This window comes from Dermochelys coriacea, chromosome 2 (assembly GCF_009764565.3).
Source record: "Dermochelys coriacea isolate rDerCor1 chromosome 2, rDerCor1.pri.v4, whole genome shotgun sequence".
Classification (NCBI taxonomy): Eukaryota; Metazoa; Chordata; order Testudines; family Dermochelyidae; genus Dermochelys; species Dermochelys coriacea.
Window position 1 is genome coordinate 269559510 of NC_050069.1, and position 19052 is coordinate 269578561.

Here is a 19052-nt window from a genome sequence, read left to right on the forward strand (position 1 = left end):
CATGCCAAGCAGGAGAAGAGTTCTCAGGAAACGGTGTCTATTGACATCTCTGAGTGTCACATGGCTGTGTCTGAGGGCAGAACTGGGCGTTGTTGAAGTAATTTGTAATACTGTAGTAGCAGGTGATATTCCAGGAGATTTATCTCCCAGCCCTGCTCCCGGGCCAGATCACCTGGGTAACCTCAGCAGGATAAATGTGCTCTTCTGTGAGTAGCACAGAAATCAGAGATGGAAAAGCTCTCTTCGGTTATCTAATGTATCCCATGCCAGGGGAGGACTTTCGCATCCAATATGTTCTCCAGGACTTGATCCACTTCACTTTTACACTCCTGAGTTGATGGGCCTTTGCACTTCTGGAACATTGTCCAGTCTGACACACAGCCCATCAGCTTTCTCCAAGGAGGTTTACCTGCATCCCACTGGGGACCTCTCCCCTGTGCTGATCTGCTGGTCAGACTGGAAGGTAATGAGAGTTACCCTTCTCTTCCCATGTGGCTCTGGGAGAGGCAGCTCTGAGGTGCTGCAGAATTTAGGACACCATCAGTAAGGACCTGGAGGGGAAACTGGGGAAGGTTCCCCGTTTTCGCTGGCCCAGCTCTGGGCGATTGCCAGAAGCCCAGTTCATTTGGTTTGTTCCCAGGACAAAGACCCCGGCCCGTCAGGGGACAGCCCAGAGCAGAGTGCATGCTGGTTATTTGTACCCAGCACCCCACTGTGCTGCAGAATCCCCAGCAGGCTTGTGAGTGGCAAATCCCAGCAGGGTTCGGGCTCTGTCTCCACTGCACTGTACACTCAGGGCTGTGAAACCTGGGCTTGTGGACTTGGGGTATCCAAGCCCACACTTGAGCATCCACACCGCATCGTAAACCTGGGGTTACAATAGCAAGATTGTGCCCATACTGCGCTATGCCGACCTTCTGACTTGGGTGTGCGGCTTGAGCTGGGTCCACACTGCACAATAACAGGGTTTGGACCTCAGTTAGAGCAGGACTCGGGCTCTGACCCATCCCCCAGCAGGCTCCTAGGACCCAAGTAAGACTGATTTATGTGTGGATGATGAGGGGTGGGGCTCAAAGCTGAGTCTGAGCTCTGGTTCACACTTCAGTGCAGATGTACCCTGTGCCACTCGCTCCCTGGGTCTCCATTCAGCAGGTCCGGCCTAGCCCGGCAGCAGAATGGACAGTGGCCGACCAGAGCTGACATGGTGGTGACTGACTGCCCCTTGCACAAACAGGGTCACTTTGGGGCAGCTAGTCACACTATCTCCCCAGAGAGAGAGACACCGGGGCAGCTTCCCTCCCTGGAGAGCAGCTGGAGAGGGGCCTCCCATGACACCTCACTAAGGTACGGCACGAGCCCTCAGAACTTTTCCTGTCTGTCTCCTACCTGCCAAGGGGCCCCCATGGCCATTTCCCCAAGGCCTTCTCCTCCGCACATGCAGATCCTTGCAGCCAGCTGCTAAGTCCCCTCCTGGAGTCCTCAGTTCTGCTACCTTGGCTGCTCTATCCCCTGCCCCTGCCTATGATGGGCGGCAGAGAGAGGAACACTCTGCCAGCCAGGCTAGTATCCTGGGACCAACACTGCTACAGCAACACTGCAAAACGGAAATGATCACACGCTCCCAGGAGTCCCCATTGGCTACCAGGGAGCAGAGGCCCCTAACCACAGAGAGTGCAGAGCTGACAACCCAGCCATGGCAGAGGCGTTAGTAGCACATGGGAAGGGGAGAGGCCACCATTGGTCCCCACGCCAGATGGATGGGGCGGGAGATGTACAGAAGGAATCACAGACAATGAGGGCCTGGTTCACACATGGCACAGGTGAGACCCCCCCCCAGAAGGAGGGGAATGGGGAATGAAGTAAATCTCCCTGCATAAAAGCTAAATGCGGGACAGACTCAGAATCCCAGCACAGTGGAAACTTGAGAGAGAGACAACACCGCAGCCCTGTGAGAGAGGAGACTGAGCCTGCAGGATGCCCAGACAGGAAGAGTCTCCCTTGACTAATCCAAAATGACAAAGACCTTGGGTGAGGGAGGAAAATCTCCGCTGAAAAGCCATGAGATCCTTAACAGTCTGCTACTGAATCAGAGCTGGACTGGAACATTCACCAGGGCTAATGCCCCTGAGACAAGGGCTGATGCTCAATGCTCTGCAAATATGCCGAATGAGAGATGTATACTACCCTCCCTGCTCCCAGCTTTTAAACTTGTACCGCTCGTCACCCGAGCGTAGGACCCCGTTAATGAGCATAAACGCTATAAGTGAGCTTGCCCTCATTGAGATGAATCATGCAAAAACCGCACAGCCAAATGCACATTCACACCCCGCGCAGTCCAGCCACTGAGCCAGGTTAGTGTGCAGCATTACTGGCTCTTCACAGGCATTTGCATCAAAGGGCTTCTATTTGCACAGATGTTCGGGGATTGTCCATTTTCTGTGGGTGAAATTCACTCCACTCATGTAAATCCCAGCTACCCAGGCTCTAAGTAGGTAGGATGGGGGTGGTTAATACTGCTTTGGCCACCTCTATGTTGTTTCCTAGCATCCAGCTAGGCTTTTCTTACCTTATCTCGGGATGTCAGACACCCATCCCTTGATGTGTAATTGATGATGCATATTCAGATTCTGCAAAGCCTCTGTAGTCATTTAAAAGAAGAAAATATCTAGCCCTCGTGGGTGCAAACTGGAAAGCTTCCAGATGTGAAGGGAGTGTAACCAATGCAACTCGGTCTTTCTGAGCCTGCAGGCAGCTTGAAACAAGGGCACAGTGGTGTGATCTCTGCCAGTCCTCCATCAATCTCAATGGCATGTCAACTCTAAAGCCTAATGCTGACACTTCAATGTCAATATTAACTATTTCATTGCTGATCATTTTAGCAGACGAAATGGGGCAGGGGATGGGAATGAAGCCCATGAGGATGGAATTAGAAGTCACTGTGAGGAAGGAAATGCAGCAGGAAGAACAGAGGAGACCCACAAAGACACAGAAGAAGAGAAACAGAGAAAGGGGAAGGAATGGGAAGAATGGGGAAGGAAGAGAAATAAAGGCAGGATAGTGGTGGCCTAAAGGAGATTGTATTTTTCCACAGGGCGATGCTGGAAGCACTAATAAGGTACTAAGCAGATAAATAATTACGTTAACTAAAAGTTTGGCCACTACATAATGTCCCTATTCAACTTCTGATCTTTGTGAAAACCTCCCATCGAGCTCAGTGGGGGAGCCAGGGACAGTGATGGGCGTGCAGTGCTAAACTCATACTCTGGCAAGTCAGCAATAATTAAATATGGAATTCATCCATCTCCACTGAGTCAGTCTGACCCCCCCTGCACTAACAGATCAACCAATGCAACCTTCTAGGTTCTCTACATTTTTTTTGTATGGTTGCTTCTATGGTCCTAAAGAAACTTGTTCATGCAGAATTTGTGGGGCCTTTGAGGTGAAAACCAAACTGATTGATATGAAAATCATGAAATCCAAATCTGCAGCAACTGTGTTGTTTTTATTGGTAAGAAACAAATACACCCAGAATTGCAGGCACTCTGCATGTATTGCAAGGCAGCCCCTCGCAGCGGGTGGCTCGTTGGCACTAGCATGTGCCCATCTGCATGGTGAAAACACAGGACTTGTGACTTTCAGGCCTCTGCTATGAGGCCATGGCAGGCCCTGCTTTTACACGCTGTGCATCCCTGTGGGCTTCAATACCCACGACGGGTGCAGTACAAGAGCCCAGAGAGAGGGAGACAAGTTATCGAACTTCCCTGTGCCTCAATTTCCTCACCTGTAAGAGGTAAGAAGACTCCGCTCAAAGGGATGCTGTGAGCTTCACCTAACGCCCTTCCAGTGCCTCAAATGCGGCAGAAGAGCAAAATAGCCGCTGGTGTTTTGGTCTGTCCAGACGGTTCCAAGTTCGCACTCCCAATGTCCACCAGGGGGCGGCCTCTCCTCGCCCCGGGGGCTGGACGTCCCAGCCCTTTTGAAGGGCGTGGAGAGCGCAGGGGGCGGGCGTGGGGCTCTTCCTCCCGCACCTCCCCGGCTGAGCGGCGGGGGCGGGAGCGGGGGCGGGGCTTGCTCCTGCCTGGCCGGAGCCCAGGGGCACCCCGAATGCAGCTGGAGGCCCCCCGGGGATCCGATCAGGCGGCGTCTGCAGTTGCAGGGAGGTTCTGTCCGCCGGGGGCCGCGGCGGCGAGGGAAGGAAGATGTCGGAAGGGGAGCCTGCCTTGCAGGTAGGGAAGGTAGCTGCCGACTCCCGGCTTGTGATGCTGCCGGATGGAAACGGCCAGCAGGGAGCTGGGGCTTCCCCCCTTCAGCCTCTGCCCTGGGCCTGACCAAACCCAAACCCAAACCCACGGGCTGCCCTCCAGCAGCCGCTTTGTTAAGGGCGCCCCCGCTCGTGTGTTAAAAAGCAGCCGGGGGAAGGAACCGGGTGCGACCGGCTTGAGACGTGAAGAGAGACCAGCCTTCGCTCTAACGGAAACCCATTGTCAGCCCTGCAGTCGCCGACCGAACTCCGGGCGTGCTCAGACCAGACCTGAGAAACGTCATGAAGTGAACGGGGGCGATAAGCAAAGCTCTCATCTGACATGTTTAGCAACGCTTCGGTGCGGGCCCAAATGTGTCATGTGGCCCCATTCTGCAGTCCTCACTCAGGCAAAACTCCCAGCGACCTCAGTGGGTTTCACCTGGGCAAAGGGTGCAAGATCAGCCCCCGAACTGACCAGGTAAAACCCTGGATGCTAAATGGGGATACTCTATCCCCATCCGGGGATGCTTTGTTTGGTTCTGCAACCCTTCCCTCCCCGCCCATCCCCACCAAATTGCCACAGGCCCCATGGGGGCAGCCATTTTACAAGAGGCAGAAGCAGGAAGCTGAAATTTGTAGTTGTTCTGCTCGCATACACAAATGGTGCTCAGAGATTTTATTAAATGGGGAAAACTTGTACAAAAGTGCTACCTGGGATGTTGACAGGTGCTGATTGGTCAGGACTTGCAACAAGCTTGAATGAGATAGGCTGAGCGATTTTGATGCAATGTCTGATTGGTCAAATGCTAAACATTGCCTTGCTGAGGAATTGACTTCAGGAGTCATTAGGTGATTTGATAAATTTCCCACCTGTCTTGTCCCTGGTGCATGCATGGGAAATTGAAAATGGCACACACATTTGCTGCAAGACTGCCATACTTTGTACAACAACGTGTAATGTTTATGCAGTGTGTAAAATGTCTGTGATCATCCATGATTTACAATGTCATTCTATAGCAAACCATTGATCATCATTTTAAAAAACACATGCAATTACAGTGCACATTTATATGGAGGGTCCTGGGTGTTTGTTTTTTCCATGTGACTTAAATAATAATATAACACTTGTAACAGCTATCGTGGGTACCCTGATGATGACCCCTGCACATGCCTAGATAAACAGAATGCGATAGTAAAGTTTGAGAAGGCATTTCTTTGTTCTCTCTCTAAAACATGCATCATTCTACAGCACTAGTCCAAACCACTCCAGTTGACAGTAGCAATACTGTAGTGTTATGGGAAATGACTGTTGAATGTGGTGGCTTTTGATAGGTAAATTCTTTAAAACGCTTATAACCATTTCTTGGGGTGTTTTTCCCCCTGAAACTTCAGGTCTGATCTCATTCAAAGCTGGGCGAGTAATGAAAATCATGTGTTAATTTTACTCAGTTAACATATTGATGGCATATTCATGGCATGACATTCATTTTTGTACATGTTCATTATTTGCCCAGCTTCACAAATAGGAAGAATGCCGTGAGAACTGTCAAATAATGTTTAAAAAATTCACCAAATAAAATCAAATAGTGGAGAGAGTTAGAATCTCAACCAAAAGGCAAATAAAAAAAAAAAAAGAGAACAAATGAATTCTGCTGGCGTTTGAGTGAGAGACCATGGAGGGGAAAAGGATACTTTTCCTGCAGTTAGAAAACCCAAAATGTATTTCTTCCTCCTCCTCCCCCCAATCATGCAAAAAGGCAGAACGTGAAAGTCCATATTTTCTTCTTGGTTCTGCTGTTGCAATTCAGGTTGACCTGTTACTGCAGTACATATGAATAATAATTTCCTGTGATTTCAGGTCCCAGTGTCATTTGCCGATGTCTCAGTCAGTTTCACCTGGGAGGAGTGGGAGATCTTGGCAGAATGGCAGAAGGAGCTGTACTGGGACGTGATGAGAGAGAACTATGAGATACTGATATCGCTGGGTAAGTGATTGTACGTTAATGAGGAGCTGTCATGTCTGAATGGCTTTGAGAGTTTGTTCCCCTCCTTTTAATCTGCTAGAGAAGGGTATGGGCTTGGCAGCCCTGGAAACTGAAGGCAGTATCTCCTAGTGGATAGAGCTGTGGGTTAGGGATCAGGAGATCTGTGTCCTAGTCCTGGTTCTGCCACTGGCCTGCTGTTTGACTTGGGCTACTCACTTCTCCCCTCTGTGCCTCAGTTTCCCTGTTGGTAAAATGCAAAGCACTTCCTAAAGGAGGTCAATATCATTATCCCAGTGATACCCATCTTTTTTGTTGAAGCGCTTTGAGATCTACTGGTGAAAAGCAACCTACGAGCTAGGTCTTGTTTATCCACAAAGCAGGGGAGTAGCAGCAGTGCCTGCTTTTCACATTCTGTTCCAGCGCTGTCCCACCCTTCCAGCATGAAAACATTCTGGACGAGAAGGGAGTCGCTCTCCATGGTCTAGTCAGTCCTCTGAGACCACCAGTCAGAGCCACTTGGTGCCCACTGTGCCAACAGCTTTTTGTGTTTGCTGTGCTGGGAACAGGGATTCCCAACTTGTTTCACACTGGTGTCTTGAAGATCTCTGGTTTTGCATTAATGAAGGGCCACCTCTGTAAATAATCCTCAGTGTTCATCTATTTTGCCTTTAATCGTTATCCTCTTACAGAATTGAGTTCTCTCTCGTTAACATGAACAATTTTGTCATCAGTTTTCATAAGTGTCTAAAATTGATACTTTGACATTGGCCGCTTATTCCCAGAAATAGCTTCTTGTTGAATGGGCTCAGCTAACCCCACCTGCCTCATTGCCAGCCATGCAGGCTCAATCTAGCTTCTGAAAAATCAGGCTGTGTTTGTTTTCTGCGAGCAGTAAAGATTCTGGAATAGGGATTTAACTGGTAATTTTGCTGGGAATCCATGAGGCAGAATGAGGTGCAGCTTTGCTTGCTTGTATGTACAATCTATTAGATCTTCAGGGCTGACCATGGTAAAACAGCCAGTGGAACTCATTGCCACAAGATATCATTAAGGCCAAACACTTGACCGGTTTTTAAAAAAGGACTGGGTGTTTATATGGATAATGAGACTGTCTGGCATTGCAGCGATAAAGGTTTAAAAAGTAGTTTGGAAGGAACAGAACCCTTCATGCTTCAAGGCAGTAGACAGCCTTTAATTGAGGAAGGGATGTTAGGAAATTTTTTTATTCCAGAAGTGCCTACTGCAGGGGGTGTCTCACTGTGTATTGCGTCGGGTGTTGGCAGCTGTTTGGAAACAGGATACTGGACTAGGTGGTCTGATCCCGTCCCGCAATTGCTATGCTCCTTGTAAAGGGCTCTGCTCACTGCAGATGTGTCTCCTTGTGGCTACGTCTGGGAATTAGCTTTCAGCATATCCGGTGCTCCTGTTGTTGGCTGCTCGCACGTGGTCCCTCTGGCTCTTGGTGACTGGAAGCGCTCCCCCTGTGTAACTCGGCCCTGCAGACACGCCGCTATGCAGTCTCTCCTTTGTGGGGTACCAAGGGCTCACTGGACTAGCTGTTCAGTTGCTGCCTCAGATGGTCTGTGTTCCACCTCTAGGTCCTGTGCCACTGCCCAGTGGCTGGTAGGGCAACCTGGGCCCTCCCGCAACTCAGGTTCCGGCCCAAGGGCCCCCTCACTAGCAATCCAGGGCTGCTCAGTCTCCGTTCCTGTCGATGTTTCCCTGGGCTCCTTCCTACCCCACTTCTCTATCTCCTGGTCTATCTCTGCGTTTACCACCAGAGCTTTCTCTGCTGCCCGTGGCTACTTCTCCCCTCTCAGCCGCTTGCCAGACTCCCGAGTCCAGGGCAGGAAAGCAGACATGGAGGCCAAGTAAAGCCTCTCAAAGCCACAGAGGGAGTCTAGGTCAGAGCCGGGATTAGCGCTTGGGAGGGCCTGCATCTCAACCCACTAGTAGGCAATTCTCTCCTAGGAAGTGATTGAAAGCCCACGTCCGTGTGACGGGTTCAGGCAGGTTTGCTGTACGGCCCTTAGCAGAAGGATATGAGTGCCATGGGCCGGCTCTTATTAGTTCTGATTGTTTGTAACATGCAGGTGGTGATATGCCAAAACCTGCCCTCCTGCTGCTGACGGAGGAAGGGGGAAAGCCCAGTGTGGAGGATGCCTCTACCAGGGCGGCCCTGGCCCCCGTGTCTATAGGTGAGTATGGGAAATGATGGCAAGAGAAAAGAAATGTCCCTGAGCAAAGGAGAGCTGGCTGAAATATTTCACCCCCAGAGCTGTTGTGGAAATGGGGCCTTGTTTTGAGACTGAAAAATCTTCTTGAAAAAATCTTAAAAAACAATTACTGACATTTTTATTGTGTTCCAGGCTTCTGGTGTATGAAAAAATTAGAAACTGATGCGTTGCTAAAAATTTCAATTAATTTTGAAAAAACAAAACATGGGCAGTCTTGAATCCTACAAAAAGGAAAACAAAGTCTAGAAAGTTGTAGCAAAACTTTTTTTTTTCCCCACTTTTTAACCAGCTCTAGTTTTAAGTGGGAAACCTGCTTAAAGGCTTCGTCATTGCAGGCAGCTTAGTGTGGTTCTGTCAGCGAAACAGCCAGGACCTGTAATAGGCCTGGCGTATTATGGTATGGAAATTGGGATCAGTGACCTCATGCACTATACGTGGTTGTGTCTCCACTGAATAAGTGTCGCCTTTCTCTTCGATTCATAGATTCTGAGGCCAGAAGGGACCACTGTGATCATCCAGACTGCTCTCCTGTGCGACATAGGCCAGCGAACTGCCCCGAAATAATTCCTTTTAGATCTTTTAGGAAAAAAATCTCATCTTGATTTAAAAACTGTTAGTGAAGGAGAATCCACTTGGTAAATTGTTCCAGTAGTTAATTACTCTTGCTAACTCCCTGTTTCACATATGGGCCCTTTTGGAGTTCAGGGGCATGTCTTAGTTTCAGATTAATATGACTAGGAATTCCTAAAAGAATTAAATCTAGTCAAGAAATGCAGGGGGAGCTTTGCTCTTCCGTGTCTCTAATGAGATGGGTGTTGTTTCCTTCCAGTTGCTGAATGCCTGAATGCAAGTGGAAAGGTGAAACTGGAGGACAATGAAGTTGAAATCCAAATCCCTGAGCATCTCCCTGTTTCTGTGGAGGAGAGGCCCATCTCCTGGGGCTCAGAGACCAATGCTTCACCTTTGGGTGGTCAACTGCATAGGGCCCCCCACACTGCTCTCAGTGACATCGATGGCAAAGCTCCCAACGTCCTGACTAAGTGCAAGACAGAGCCCTTCAGGGAGGTGGAAGTTCCACTCGAGTGTCCTTCACGGTGCGACGGCAGTTTGCGATGGCAGCGTCAGGTCGACGGCACAGCCCCGCAGGAGGCTCACTGCCTTGCGAAGGAAGAGATTGAAGAAGAGGGCGGCTATGGAACGGGTTTCAGTGCTCAGCAGTACCAGCGCGCCCACAGAGAAGAGGCAGAGGCTCCTCCATGCACCGAGTACAAGGAAAGCTACAGCCCACGGCTGGGCACCGCTGGCAGCCAGAGAACTCGTGTCGGAGCAAATCTGTCCAGCGGCGGCGAAGACCAGAGTGTTGTCATCTGCAAGACTGAGATAATGGATGACCTCCAGGTTCACATCGTGGAGGAGCCTTATCTGGGCGAGTCCCCGGCCGGCGACCGGCAGCGAGATCAGCCGAGAGAGCAGCTCTTGCCGTGCTCCAAGTGCGACAGAGACTTCCTGCGCCGCTCGGACCTGGTGAGGCACTGCCGAGTGCACAGCGGCGAGCGGCCGTACCGCTGCAACCGCTGCTGCAAGGGCTTCCGCCGGCGCTCGCACCTCAACGAGCACCTGCGCACACACACGGGCGAGAAGCCCTTCCGCTGCAGCCACTGCCCCAAGAGCTTCAGCCGGCGCTCCACCCTCAACAAGCACCAGGAGATCCATGCCAAGGAGCGTCCCCGGAGACATGCTGAGCGCCCCAAGGAGCCAGCCTGGCAGAATGACCCGCTGAAGCCGTGCCGGGCCCGCAAGGCGGACAAGGCCTACCCGAGCGGGAGGGGTCACGCAACCCAGCACGAGAGGACGCACACTGGGGGGAAGCCCTTCTCTTGCGGTGTCTGTGGCAAGAGCTTCAGCACGCGTTCCTACGCTGCCAAACATGAGCGTGCCCACCTGGAGGAGCAGCCCGACCCCTACGCCCTGGGCCCTGAGAGCTTTGCCGGGCAGCAGGCCCTGGCCAGGTGCCAGCGGGCACCCAGCAGCGAGAAGCCCTTCCCCTGCGGCTTGTGCGGCCAGTGGTTCCGCCGGCGCTCGCACCTCAGCGACCACGTGCGCACGCACACCGGCGAGAAGCCCTTCCCTTGCCACCTGTGCCCCAAGAGCTTCAGCCGGCGCTCCACCCTCAACAAGCATCAGGAGACCCACACACGGCCAGGCCTGCACACCACCCGGGACAGGGAGCCCGTCCACAAGCTGCCCTGCTGCAGCCACCCAGCCGCCAAGCCCTACCCCTGCCGCAGGTGCCACAAAAGCTTCAGCACCCGGGCCTATGCCCAGCGGCACGAGAGGGCTCACATCGGGGAGGGGCTAGATCTGCCTGGCATGGGCGACCGGAGCTTTCGCAGGCAGACTTGCACCGTCAAGCATGAGTCTGGTCCCCGGGGAGAGGAGCCGTGTTGGCCCCACGGCCAAGGGAACGGGGTCTGGTCACAACCGCTCGCCTTCAAGGAGGAAAGGCCGTTCCCAGGGGCCAGCATCCTGGGGGGAGCGCCGGAGCATCTGCCTGCTCCCGCCAAGGACAAGCTCTACCCCTGCAGCCTGTGCGAGAAAAGCTTCAGGTGGCCATCGACCCTCAGCAAGCACCAGAGCAGCCACACAGCCAAGAAGCTGCACCCCTGCCCGCTGTGTCCCCAGAGCTTCAGGAGCCTGCTGGCCTTGAAGAGGCACCAGCCGAGCCACACGGAGGAGAAGCCCTTCTCCTGCAGCCTGTGCCACAAGCAGTTCCGCCGGCGCTCCTACCTCAGCGTCCACCGGCGAGTGCACCTGGAGAACGGCCCCTACCAGTGTGCCCTGTGCGAGAAACACTTCATCTTCAAGTGCGACTTCGTCAAGCATTACGGCTTCCACACGGGTGAGCGGCCCTACCCCTGCAGCCGCTGTGCCCGCAGCTTCCGCAAGCAGTCTCACCTCACCGAGCACCTCCGCATCCACACCGGCGAGAAGCCTTTCTCATGCAAACTGTGCGACAAGCGCTTCGGCCGCCGCTCCACGCTGACCAAGCACCAGCAGATCCACGGCCGGTGCGCGCTCCTCCGCTGCGCCGACTGCCAGAAAACCTTTGCTGTGGAGTCGGTGTTTATCATGCACCAGAAAATGCACGGCAGGGCGGCTGCGCCCAGCGTGTGACTCTGTTTCCAGAAGCACTGCACACCTGCATGGGCCACAACATCTGGGCAGCCGATGATCTGTAGCCAGCTGCTGCATGGGATAGGGAGTCACTCCAAAGGTCAGCTGTGCTGATTGCCAAAGTGGAGAAGGGGTCTAGTCAATTGCCAGGTGCCTCCCCCTTAAAAACTGCACTAGGATTATTTTCATGACTGCAGTGGACATAGGATCCGCATGGAAAACTTTGCTTGGATTATACAGTGGGCTGGAGGATACGTAAGACATAAGAGAAATTATTTAAATATATGAGCTATTCGTTATGCCGCTGGGTGAGTCCCCAGCAGTGGGGATTGAACCTGGGATATCTGGATATCAACACATGAGCCTCTCTCCTGCTTGGGCTAAAGACTCAGCTGTTTAAGGCTAAGAACATAAGAACAGCCCTGCTGGGTCAAACCAAAGGTCCATCTAGCCCAGTATTCTGTCTTCCAACAGCGGCCAGTGCCAGGTGCCCCAGAGGGAATGAACAGAACAGGGAATCCTCAAGTGATCCATCCCCTGTTGCCCATTCCCAGCTTCTGGCAAACAGAGGCAAGGGACACTCAGAGCCTGGAGCTGCATCCCTGACTATCTGGGCTAATAGCCATTGATGGACTTATCCTCTATCAACTTATCTAGTTCTTTTTTTAATCCTGTTACAAGTTTGGCCTTCACAACAGCCTTGGGAAAAGAGCTCCCCAGGTTGACTGTGTGTTATGTGAGGAAGTACGTCCTGATGTTTGTTTTACACCTGCTGCCTATTAAGTTCATTGGGTGACCCCTGGTTCTTGTGTTACAGGAAGGAGTAAATAACACTTCCTTATTCACTTTCTCCCCACTGGTCAGGATTTTATAGATATCTATCATATGCCATTTTAGTCATCTCCTTTCCAAACTGAAAAGTCCCTGTCTTTTTAATCTCTCCTTATATGGAAGCTGTTCCAGACCCCTTATCATTTTTGTTGCCCTTCTCTGTATCTTTTCCGATTCTAATCAACGGTTTTTGAGATGAGGTGACCAGATCTGCACACAATATTCAAGGTGTGAGTGTACCATGGATTTACATAGAGGCTGTTTGATGTTTTCTCTTGTTCTCTTCCTTTCCTATTGCCACTCTGTTCATTTTTTTTTGAGTGCCGCTGCTCATTGAGCAGAGGTTTTCAGAGAACTATCCATGATGACTCCAAGATCTTGCTTCATACATCATTTTTTATGTCAGTTGGGATTATGTTTTCTAATGTGCATTACTTTGCATTTTATCAGCATTAAATTTCATCTGCCATTTTGTTGCTCAGTCACCCAGTTTTGAGATCCCTTTGTAACTCTTCGCAAACTGCTTTGGACTTAACTACCTCAAGTAATTTTGTATTGGTTTGCAAATTTTGCCACCTCACTGTTTACCTCTTTTTCCAGATCACTTATGAATATGTGAGACAGCACTGGTCCCAATACAGATCCCTGCGGGACACCACTATTTTCCTCTCACCATTGTGAAAACCAACCATTTATACCTACCCTTCGTTTTCTGTCTTTTAACCAGTTACTGATCCATGAGCGGCCTTTCCCTCTTATTCCATGACTGCTTACAAGTCTTTGGTAAGGGACCTTGTCAAAAGTTTTCTGAAAATCTAAGGACGCTATATCCAATGGATTACCTTTGTCCACATGTTTGGTGACCCCGCTCAAAGAATTCCAATAGATTGGTGAGGCGTGAGCTCCCTTTACAAAAGCAATTTTGACTCTTCCCCAACAAACCTGTGTGTCTGATAGTTTCAATCAATTTGCCTGGTACTGAAGTCAGGCTTACTGGCCTGTAATTTCCAGGATCACCTCTGGAGCTTTTTAAAAAAATTGTTTAAATGTCTACATGTACAACCGCGTGAAGAGTACAGGAACTTTGCCTGTAGCTGCATGCCACAGTGAAAGGCTCTGGTAGGGGGAGGCGGCGGGACACTACACTGTTAAAAATAGCAGTGTAGACGTGGGGGGTGCTGCTTGGGCGTGCAGAGAGCTGGGTCGGGTGAATATGCCCTAGAGTTCAGGTGCATAGGGCATGCTACTCACCTAAACAGTGTCTTACTATCTACACTGCTGGTTATGCTTGTGCTAGGGGGTGTGCCGCATTTGGACTCTACCTGCTGCCAAAAGTGTAGAATTAGCCTTAGCCAACGCTGTGGCAGGTTCATCAACCGCTATCTGTGACCTAGCCACCACTAGAGAGGGACAGAGCACCGCCGTGAGTGGTTGCAGCTTACATATTAAAGAGTGTTTCTCACCCGGGACCGAGACTCCACCAGCTCTCATATGCCAAGCTTGGTCACGCTAGGTCGGTGCTTGGACAGGGGACCAGCTGCTGAAGGCAGGATGGGAATTTGAAAGGTGACTCTTCCACATGAGTTGGTGCCGAACTCAGGGCCCAGCATGGTGCTACGGGACACAATGCTTCTGGAGGTGCTTATGTTTTGACGAGATGCAAGACTGGGGTCTACCCCTTGTCCTCATTAAAGATCTCCTGAAGCGTGTCCAGAGTGCTGTCCTGGCCCCATCCCATCTCTAGTATCAGTATTCAGCCAACTCGGAAATCTGTCCCCACACTTTCAGTCGGATGGGATAGTCTTCCTGCTATGCGGTGTTACTGCGTGTAGTTAAACCGTTGCCATGTTCCACCCCAGAGGCAGCTGCATATCAGTGGTAGAGTCAAGGATTAATTTCCAGTGTATATAGTAGAAGACTGCAAAGAACGAGATGTGCAAGATATTAGCACTAATATCTAGCTCAGGCCTCCCATAAGAGATGTGCCCACAGGGTGGGGGAAAGAGTTCTTGTAAATGTAGCCTGGTATCGGAGCATAGTCGACTGGGTAGTCCTGGTGGTGAACAGGTGTGTGGAATGCAGCCTCCAGCCTCCATGATACAGACCTCCTCTTGCTTCCGGCTTGGCTTTCTACTTAAGACTGATGGTTTTTACCATAGGTAACAAGGGTGAGAACCAATTGCACTGATTAGTCAGTAACGATTCCAGTTCTATCACTGTAACCCAATACTGAATTTCTTGCACTCAGTGGCTTAGCTGTAAATGGACAATAAAAAAGTTTATTACAAGTGCCATGGCTGGTTTTTATCTTGGAATAGGACTTGAGTTCAGGTCAACTGTTGGTCTTTTATTTAAATGTTCTGATGGTGGAATATGTCTGGGCCAAATCCCAATGGACCTTGGCAGGAAGCTGGGGGACAGAATCCTTCCCGTGTGTGGCGTCCTCCATTCTGGGAGGCCGGGGAGGACTTCAGCCACCCTTGTCAATAAGAGGGTGCCTGGAGCATTAGGCCAAAAGCACACAACTTGTTTGTCATGTCTTGTCCAGCGTTAGCGAGATGCCAGAAGTTCTCTTGGAGCAGGAGAGGCAGGGAGCTGTACAGGGTTGGGTGCCAGCCTGGGAGCTCGGGCCAGCTGTGCCATTGACTTACTGGGTCAGCTGCTCAAACTTTGCAGGCATCTAAAAAGTTTGGCACCGTTCCTTGCTATTGTCCTGTTGGATGGGTGGCAGCACCCAGAGCGTGCAATGCCCTTGCCTGCCTGGCAAACACAGGCTCTGCCTGGGGCCTGAGAAAGGGTGACCTGGCTTGCAGAAGGGATGGGCTCTCAGAGCTCCTACCTACATTGGTGGCGAACTGGGAGTGTCCAGCCCCGCTTAAAAATCCCCCCATTCCTAGGGGTCTTACTTCAAGCACCTGCATGTGGCCAGTGCTTCTTGGCTCTTATGGGCTGTGGCTTACACACATCATCTAGCCTTAGCGTTTGGGCATGTCCACCATCTGCCTGTCCCCTGCCCTCCGTATCTTGCTGGTGCTGACGTACGTGGATGAGGATTCCAGCTCTGCTCTCTCCAGAGCTGTACAGAGGGGACCTGTGTCCTCATTCCATGCCACGATGCTGCAGTGACTACATCCCTTTGTCCTCTGTTTCCCACACCAGGTGTGTGCTATACAGGCTCAGTGGTGCACTCAGTGCTCACATGCTGTAACACACAATGTGGTTTGTTACCATCTAGCTTTTCCTGTAACAGCAATAAGTTTAGAACATAGTGTCTTAGCACCAGTAACCTGATGGTGCTCTGAGCCCTTTAGAAATAGGAATCCTTGCCCCCCGGCCCTTTTTCCAGAGGAGTACAGAGAGGTGCAGTGACTTCTGTGAGGGAATCCATGGCAGAGCTGGGCCTAGAGCCCCCATCGGATTGATTTATTGAGCACCATTCACAGTGATCTCTAGGTATTGCATCTCCTGCCTTCCCAGCCTGTACATTAGCTACACTGGGGTCCCTTCTATAGGTTGATCCATGTAGCCCCCACCACTCCACCTGGAGTCAGACTGCTGGGAGAAGGAGCCCTTGGCAAGTTCTTCAAGGGACTCTCCCAACCAGGGCCTCAGAGCCAGGTTGCGCCCGCAATGTGCCCTGGACTTGCCTCTGGCTGTGGTCCTGTCTCAATAGTACTCCTGAGTGTGTGCTGGCAGTCAGGCACCCCGGCCTTTCCCAGCTAGGATACAGCTCCGGCCCCAGCCTGGGCCCTGATCTGCTTGCACAGCCAGCTTCCCACAGCCCTCCCCTGGCTGCTTGGGTCAGCTCTGGACTGGGACTGGTGGCCATTGCTGCTGCCCATGCAGGGCTCTCACTATGGGGGTGTCAGGCTCCCTGTAGCTGAAGAGCCAGGCCTGCCCCGAGTCCCCTCGTCTTGGCTCCCATCATATGCCCAGCTCAGGGCCTTCACTTACCCTCCCTCCCTGGCCCATGCCTGGCTGGTCCCTGCATGAGGCCTCCCATAAGAGATGTGCCCACAGGGTGGGGGAAAGAGTTCTTGTAAATGTAGCCTGGTATCGGAGCATAGTCGACTGGGTAGTCCTGGTGGTGAACAGGTGTGTGGAATGCAGCCTCCAGCCTCCATGATACAGACCTCCTCTTGCTTCCGGCTTGGCTTTCTACTTAAGACTGATGGTTTTTACCATAGGTAACAAGGGTGAGAACCAAGTGCACTGATTAGTCAGTAACGATTCCAGTTCTATCACTGTAACCCGATACTGAATTTCTTGCACTCAGTGGCTTAGCTGTAAATGGACAATAAAAAAGTTTATTACAAGTGCCATGGCTGGTTTTTATCTTGGAATAGGACTTGAGTTCAGGTCAACTGTTGGTCTTTTATTTAAATGTTCTGATGGTGGAATATGTCTGGGCCAAATCCCAATGGACCTTGGCAGGAAGCTGGGGGACAGAATCCTTCCCGTATGAGGGCCAAATCGCACCTGGAGCTGCAGCTAGCAAGAGATGTCAAGAGTAACAAGAAGGGTTTCTTCAGGTATGTTGGCAACAAGAAGAAAGCCAAGGAAAGTGTGGGCCCCTTACTGAATGAGGGAGGCAAGCTAGTGACAGAGGATGTGGAAAAAGCTAATGTACTCAATGCTTTTTTTGCCTCTGTTTTCACTAACAAGGTCAGCTCCCAGACTGCTGTGCTGGGCAACACAAAATGGGGAAGAGATGGCCAGCCCTCTGTAGAGATAGAGGTGGTTAGGGACTATTTAGAAAAGCTGGACGTGCACAAGTCCATGGGGCCGGACGAATTGCATCCGAGAGTGCTGAAGGAATTGGCGGCTGTGATTGCAGAGCCCTTGGCCATTATCTTTGAAAACTCGTGGCGAACGGGGGAAGTCCCGGATGACTGGAAAAAGGCTAATGTAGTGCCCATCTTTAAAAAAGGGAAGAAGGAGGATCCTGGGAACTACAGGCCAGTCAGCCTCACCTCAGTCCCTGGAAAAATCATGGAGCAGGTCCTCAAAGAATCAATCCTGAAGCACTTAGAGGAGAGGAAAGTGATCAGGAACAGTCAGCATGGATTCACCAAGGGAAGGTCATGCCTGACTAATCTAATCGCCTTTTATGATGAGATTACTGGTTCTGTGGATGAAGGGAAAGCAGTGGATGTATTGTTTCTTGACTTTAGCAAAGCTTTTGACACGGTCTCCCACAGCATTCTTGTCAGCAAGTTAAGGAAGTATGGGCTGGATGAATGCACTATAAGGTGGGTAGAAAGCTGGCTAGATTGTCGGGCTCAACGGGTAGTGATCAATGGCTCCATGTCTAGTTGGCAGCCGGTGTCAAGTGGAGTGCCCCAGGGGTCAGTCCTGGGGCCCGTTTTGTTCAATATCTTCATAAATGATCTGGAGGATGGTGTGGATTGCACTCTCAGCAAATTTGCGGATGATACTAAACTGGGAGGAGTGGTAGATACGCTGGAGGGGAGGGATAGGATACAGAAGGACCTAGACAAATTGGAGGATTGGGCCAAAAGAAATCTAATGAGGTTCAATAAGGATAAGTGCAGGGTCCTGCACTTAGGATGGAAGAATCCAATGCACCGCTACAGACTAGGGACCGAATGGCTCGGCAGCAGTTCTGCGGAAAAGGACCTAGGGGTGACAGTGGACGAGAAGCTGGATACAAGTCAGCAGTGTGCCCTTGTTGCCAAGAAGGCCAATGGCATTTTGGGATGTATAAGTAGGGGCATAGCGAGCAGATCGAGGGACGTGATCGTTCCCCTCTATTCGACACTGGTGAGGCCTCATCTGGAGTACTGTGTCCAGTTTTGGGCCCCACACTACAGGAAGGATGTGGATAAATTGGAAAGAGTACAACGAAGGGCAACAAAAATGATTAGGGGTCTAGAGCACATGACTTATGAGGAGAGGCTGAGGGAGCTGGGATTGTTTAGTCTGCAGAAGAGAAGAATGAGGGGGGATTTGATAGCTGCTTTCAACTACCTGAAAGGGGGTTTCAAAGAGGATGGCTCTAGACTGTTCTCAATGGTAGCAGATGACAGAACGAGGAGTAATGGTCTCAAGTTGCAATGGGGGAGGTTTAGATTGGATATTAGGAAAAACTTTTTCACTAAGAGGGTGGTGAAACACTGGAATGCGTTACCTAGGGAGGTGGTAGAATCTCCTTCCTTAGAGGTTTTTAAGGTCAGGCTTGACAAAGCCCTGGCTGGGATGATTTAACTGGGACTTGGTCCTGCTTTGAGCAGGGGGTTGGACTAGATGACCTTCTGGGGTCCCTTCCAACCCTGATATTCTATGATTCTATGCAGCCCTCCTCCCAGCTTGTGCAAGGACCCTCTTGCTTGCCCCACAGGGGAGGAGCCCGGAGTGGCTGTTATAGCGTTACTGCAAGCCATGGATCCCTGCTGGTTGATAGGAGAATTCAGGGGCACAGTGAATCCTAGCAATCTTCTTAAGTCAGCCCCCTTCTCCCCTGTGTATTTATTTGCTATTGTCACCCCCAAGGATGCTACCCCTGCCTTGCCAACTGGGATTGTTTAGCAAGTATCAGTAGGGGCCTGAAGTGGTCGTTCT

General features: G+C 51.2%; 1 protein-coding gene across 3 annotated transcripts; it reads left to right on the forward strand.

Annotated features, from left to right (window-relative positions):
* The first annotated feature begins 3933 nt into the window (after positions 1-3933).
* Positions 3934-16788, forward strand: LOC119850771 (zinc finger protein 135-like). 3 transcript variants are annotated; one of them, XR_006278498.1, is made up of 5 exons: positions 3961-4226; positions 6102-6228; positions 8322-8426; positions 9295-14452; positions 16479-16788. XR_006278498.1 is itself a non-coding variant. In XM_038389313.2 (4 exons), exons 1-4 carry the CDS (start codon positions 4200-4202, stop codon positions 11637-11639), a joined length of 2604 nt encoding a protein of 867 aa, XP_038245241.1. In that variant the 5' UTR covers positions 3934-4199; the 3' UTR covers positions 11640-14760. The 3 variants fall into 3 exon arrangements, 2 of the variants coding, with proteins under 2 accessions (XP_038245241.1, XP_038245242.1); XM_038389313.2 differs by lacking the exon at positions 16479-16788 and having other exon boundaries at positions 3934-4226; positions 9295-14760; XM_038389314.2 differs by lacking the exons at positions 8322-8426; positions 16479-16788 and having other exon boundaries at positions 9295-14760.
* Positions 16789-19052: the final 2264 nt, after the last annotated feature.

What these genes read in the sequence shown, in the direction of transcription:
- LOC119850771 (XM_038389313.2), top strand. Translation starts at nt 4,200, where the DNA reads ATGTCGGAAGGGGAGCCTGCCTTGCAG. An exon ending in TGAGATACTGATATCGCTGG is followed by an intron (nt 6,229 to 8,321) that starts GTAAGTGATTGT and finishes TGTAACATGCAG; the next exon opens with GTGGTGATATGCCAAAACCT. An exon ending in CCTGGCCCCCGTGTCTATAG is followed by an intron (nt 8,427 to 9,294) that starts GTGAGTATGGGA and finishes GTTTCCTTCCAG; the next exon opens with TTGCTGAATGCCTGAATGCA.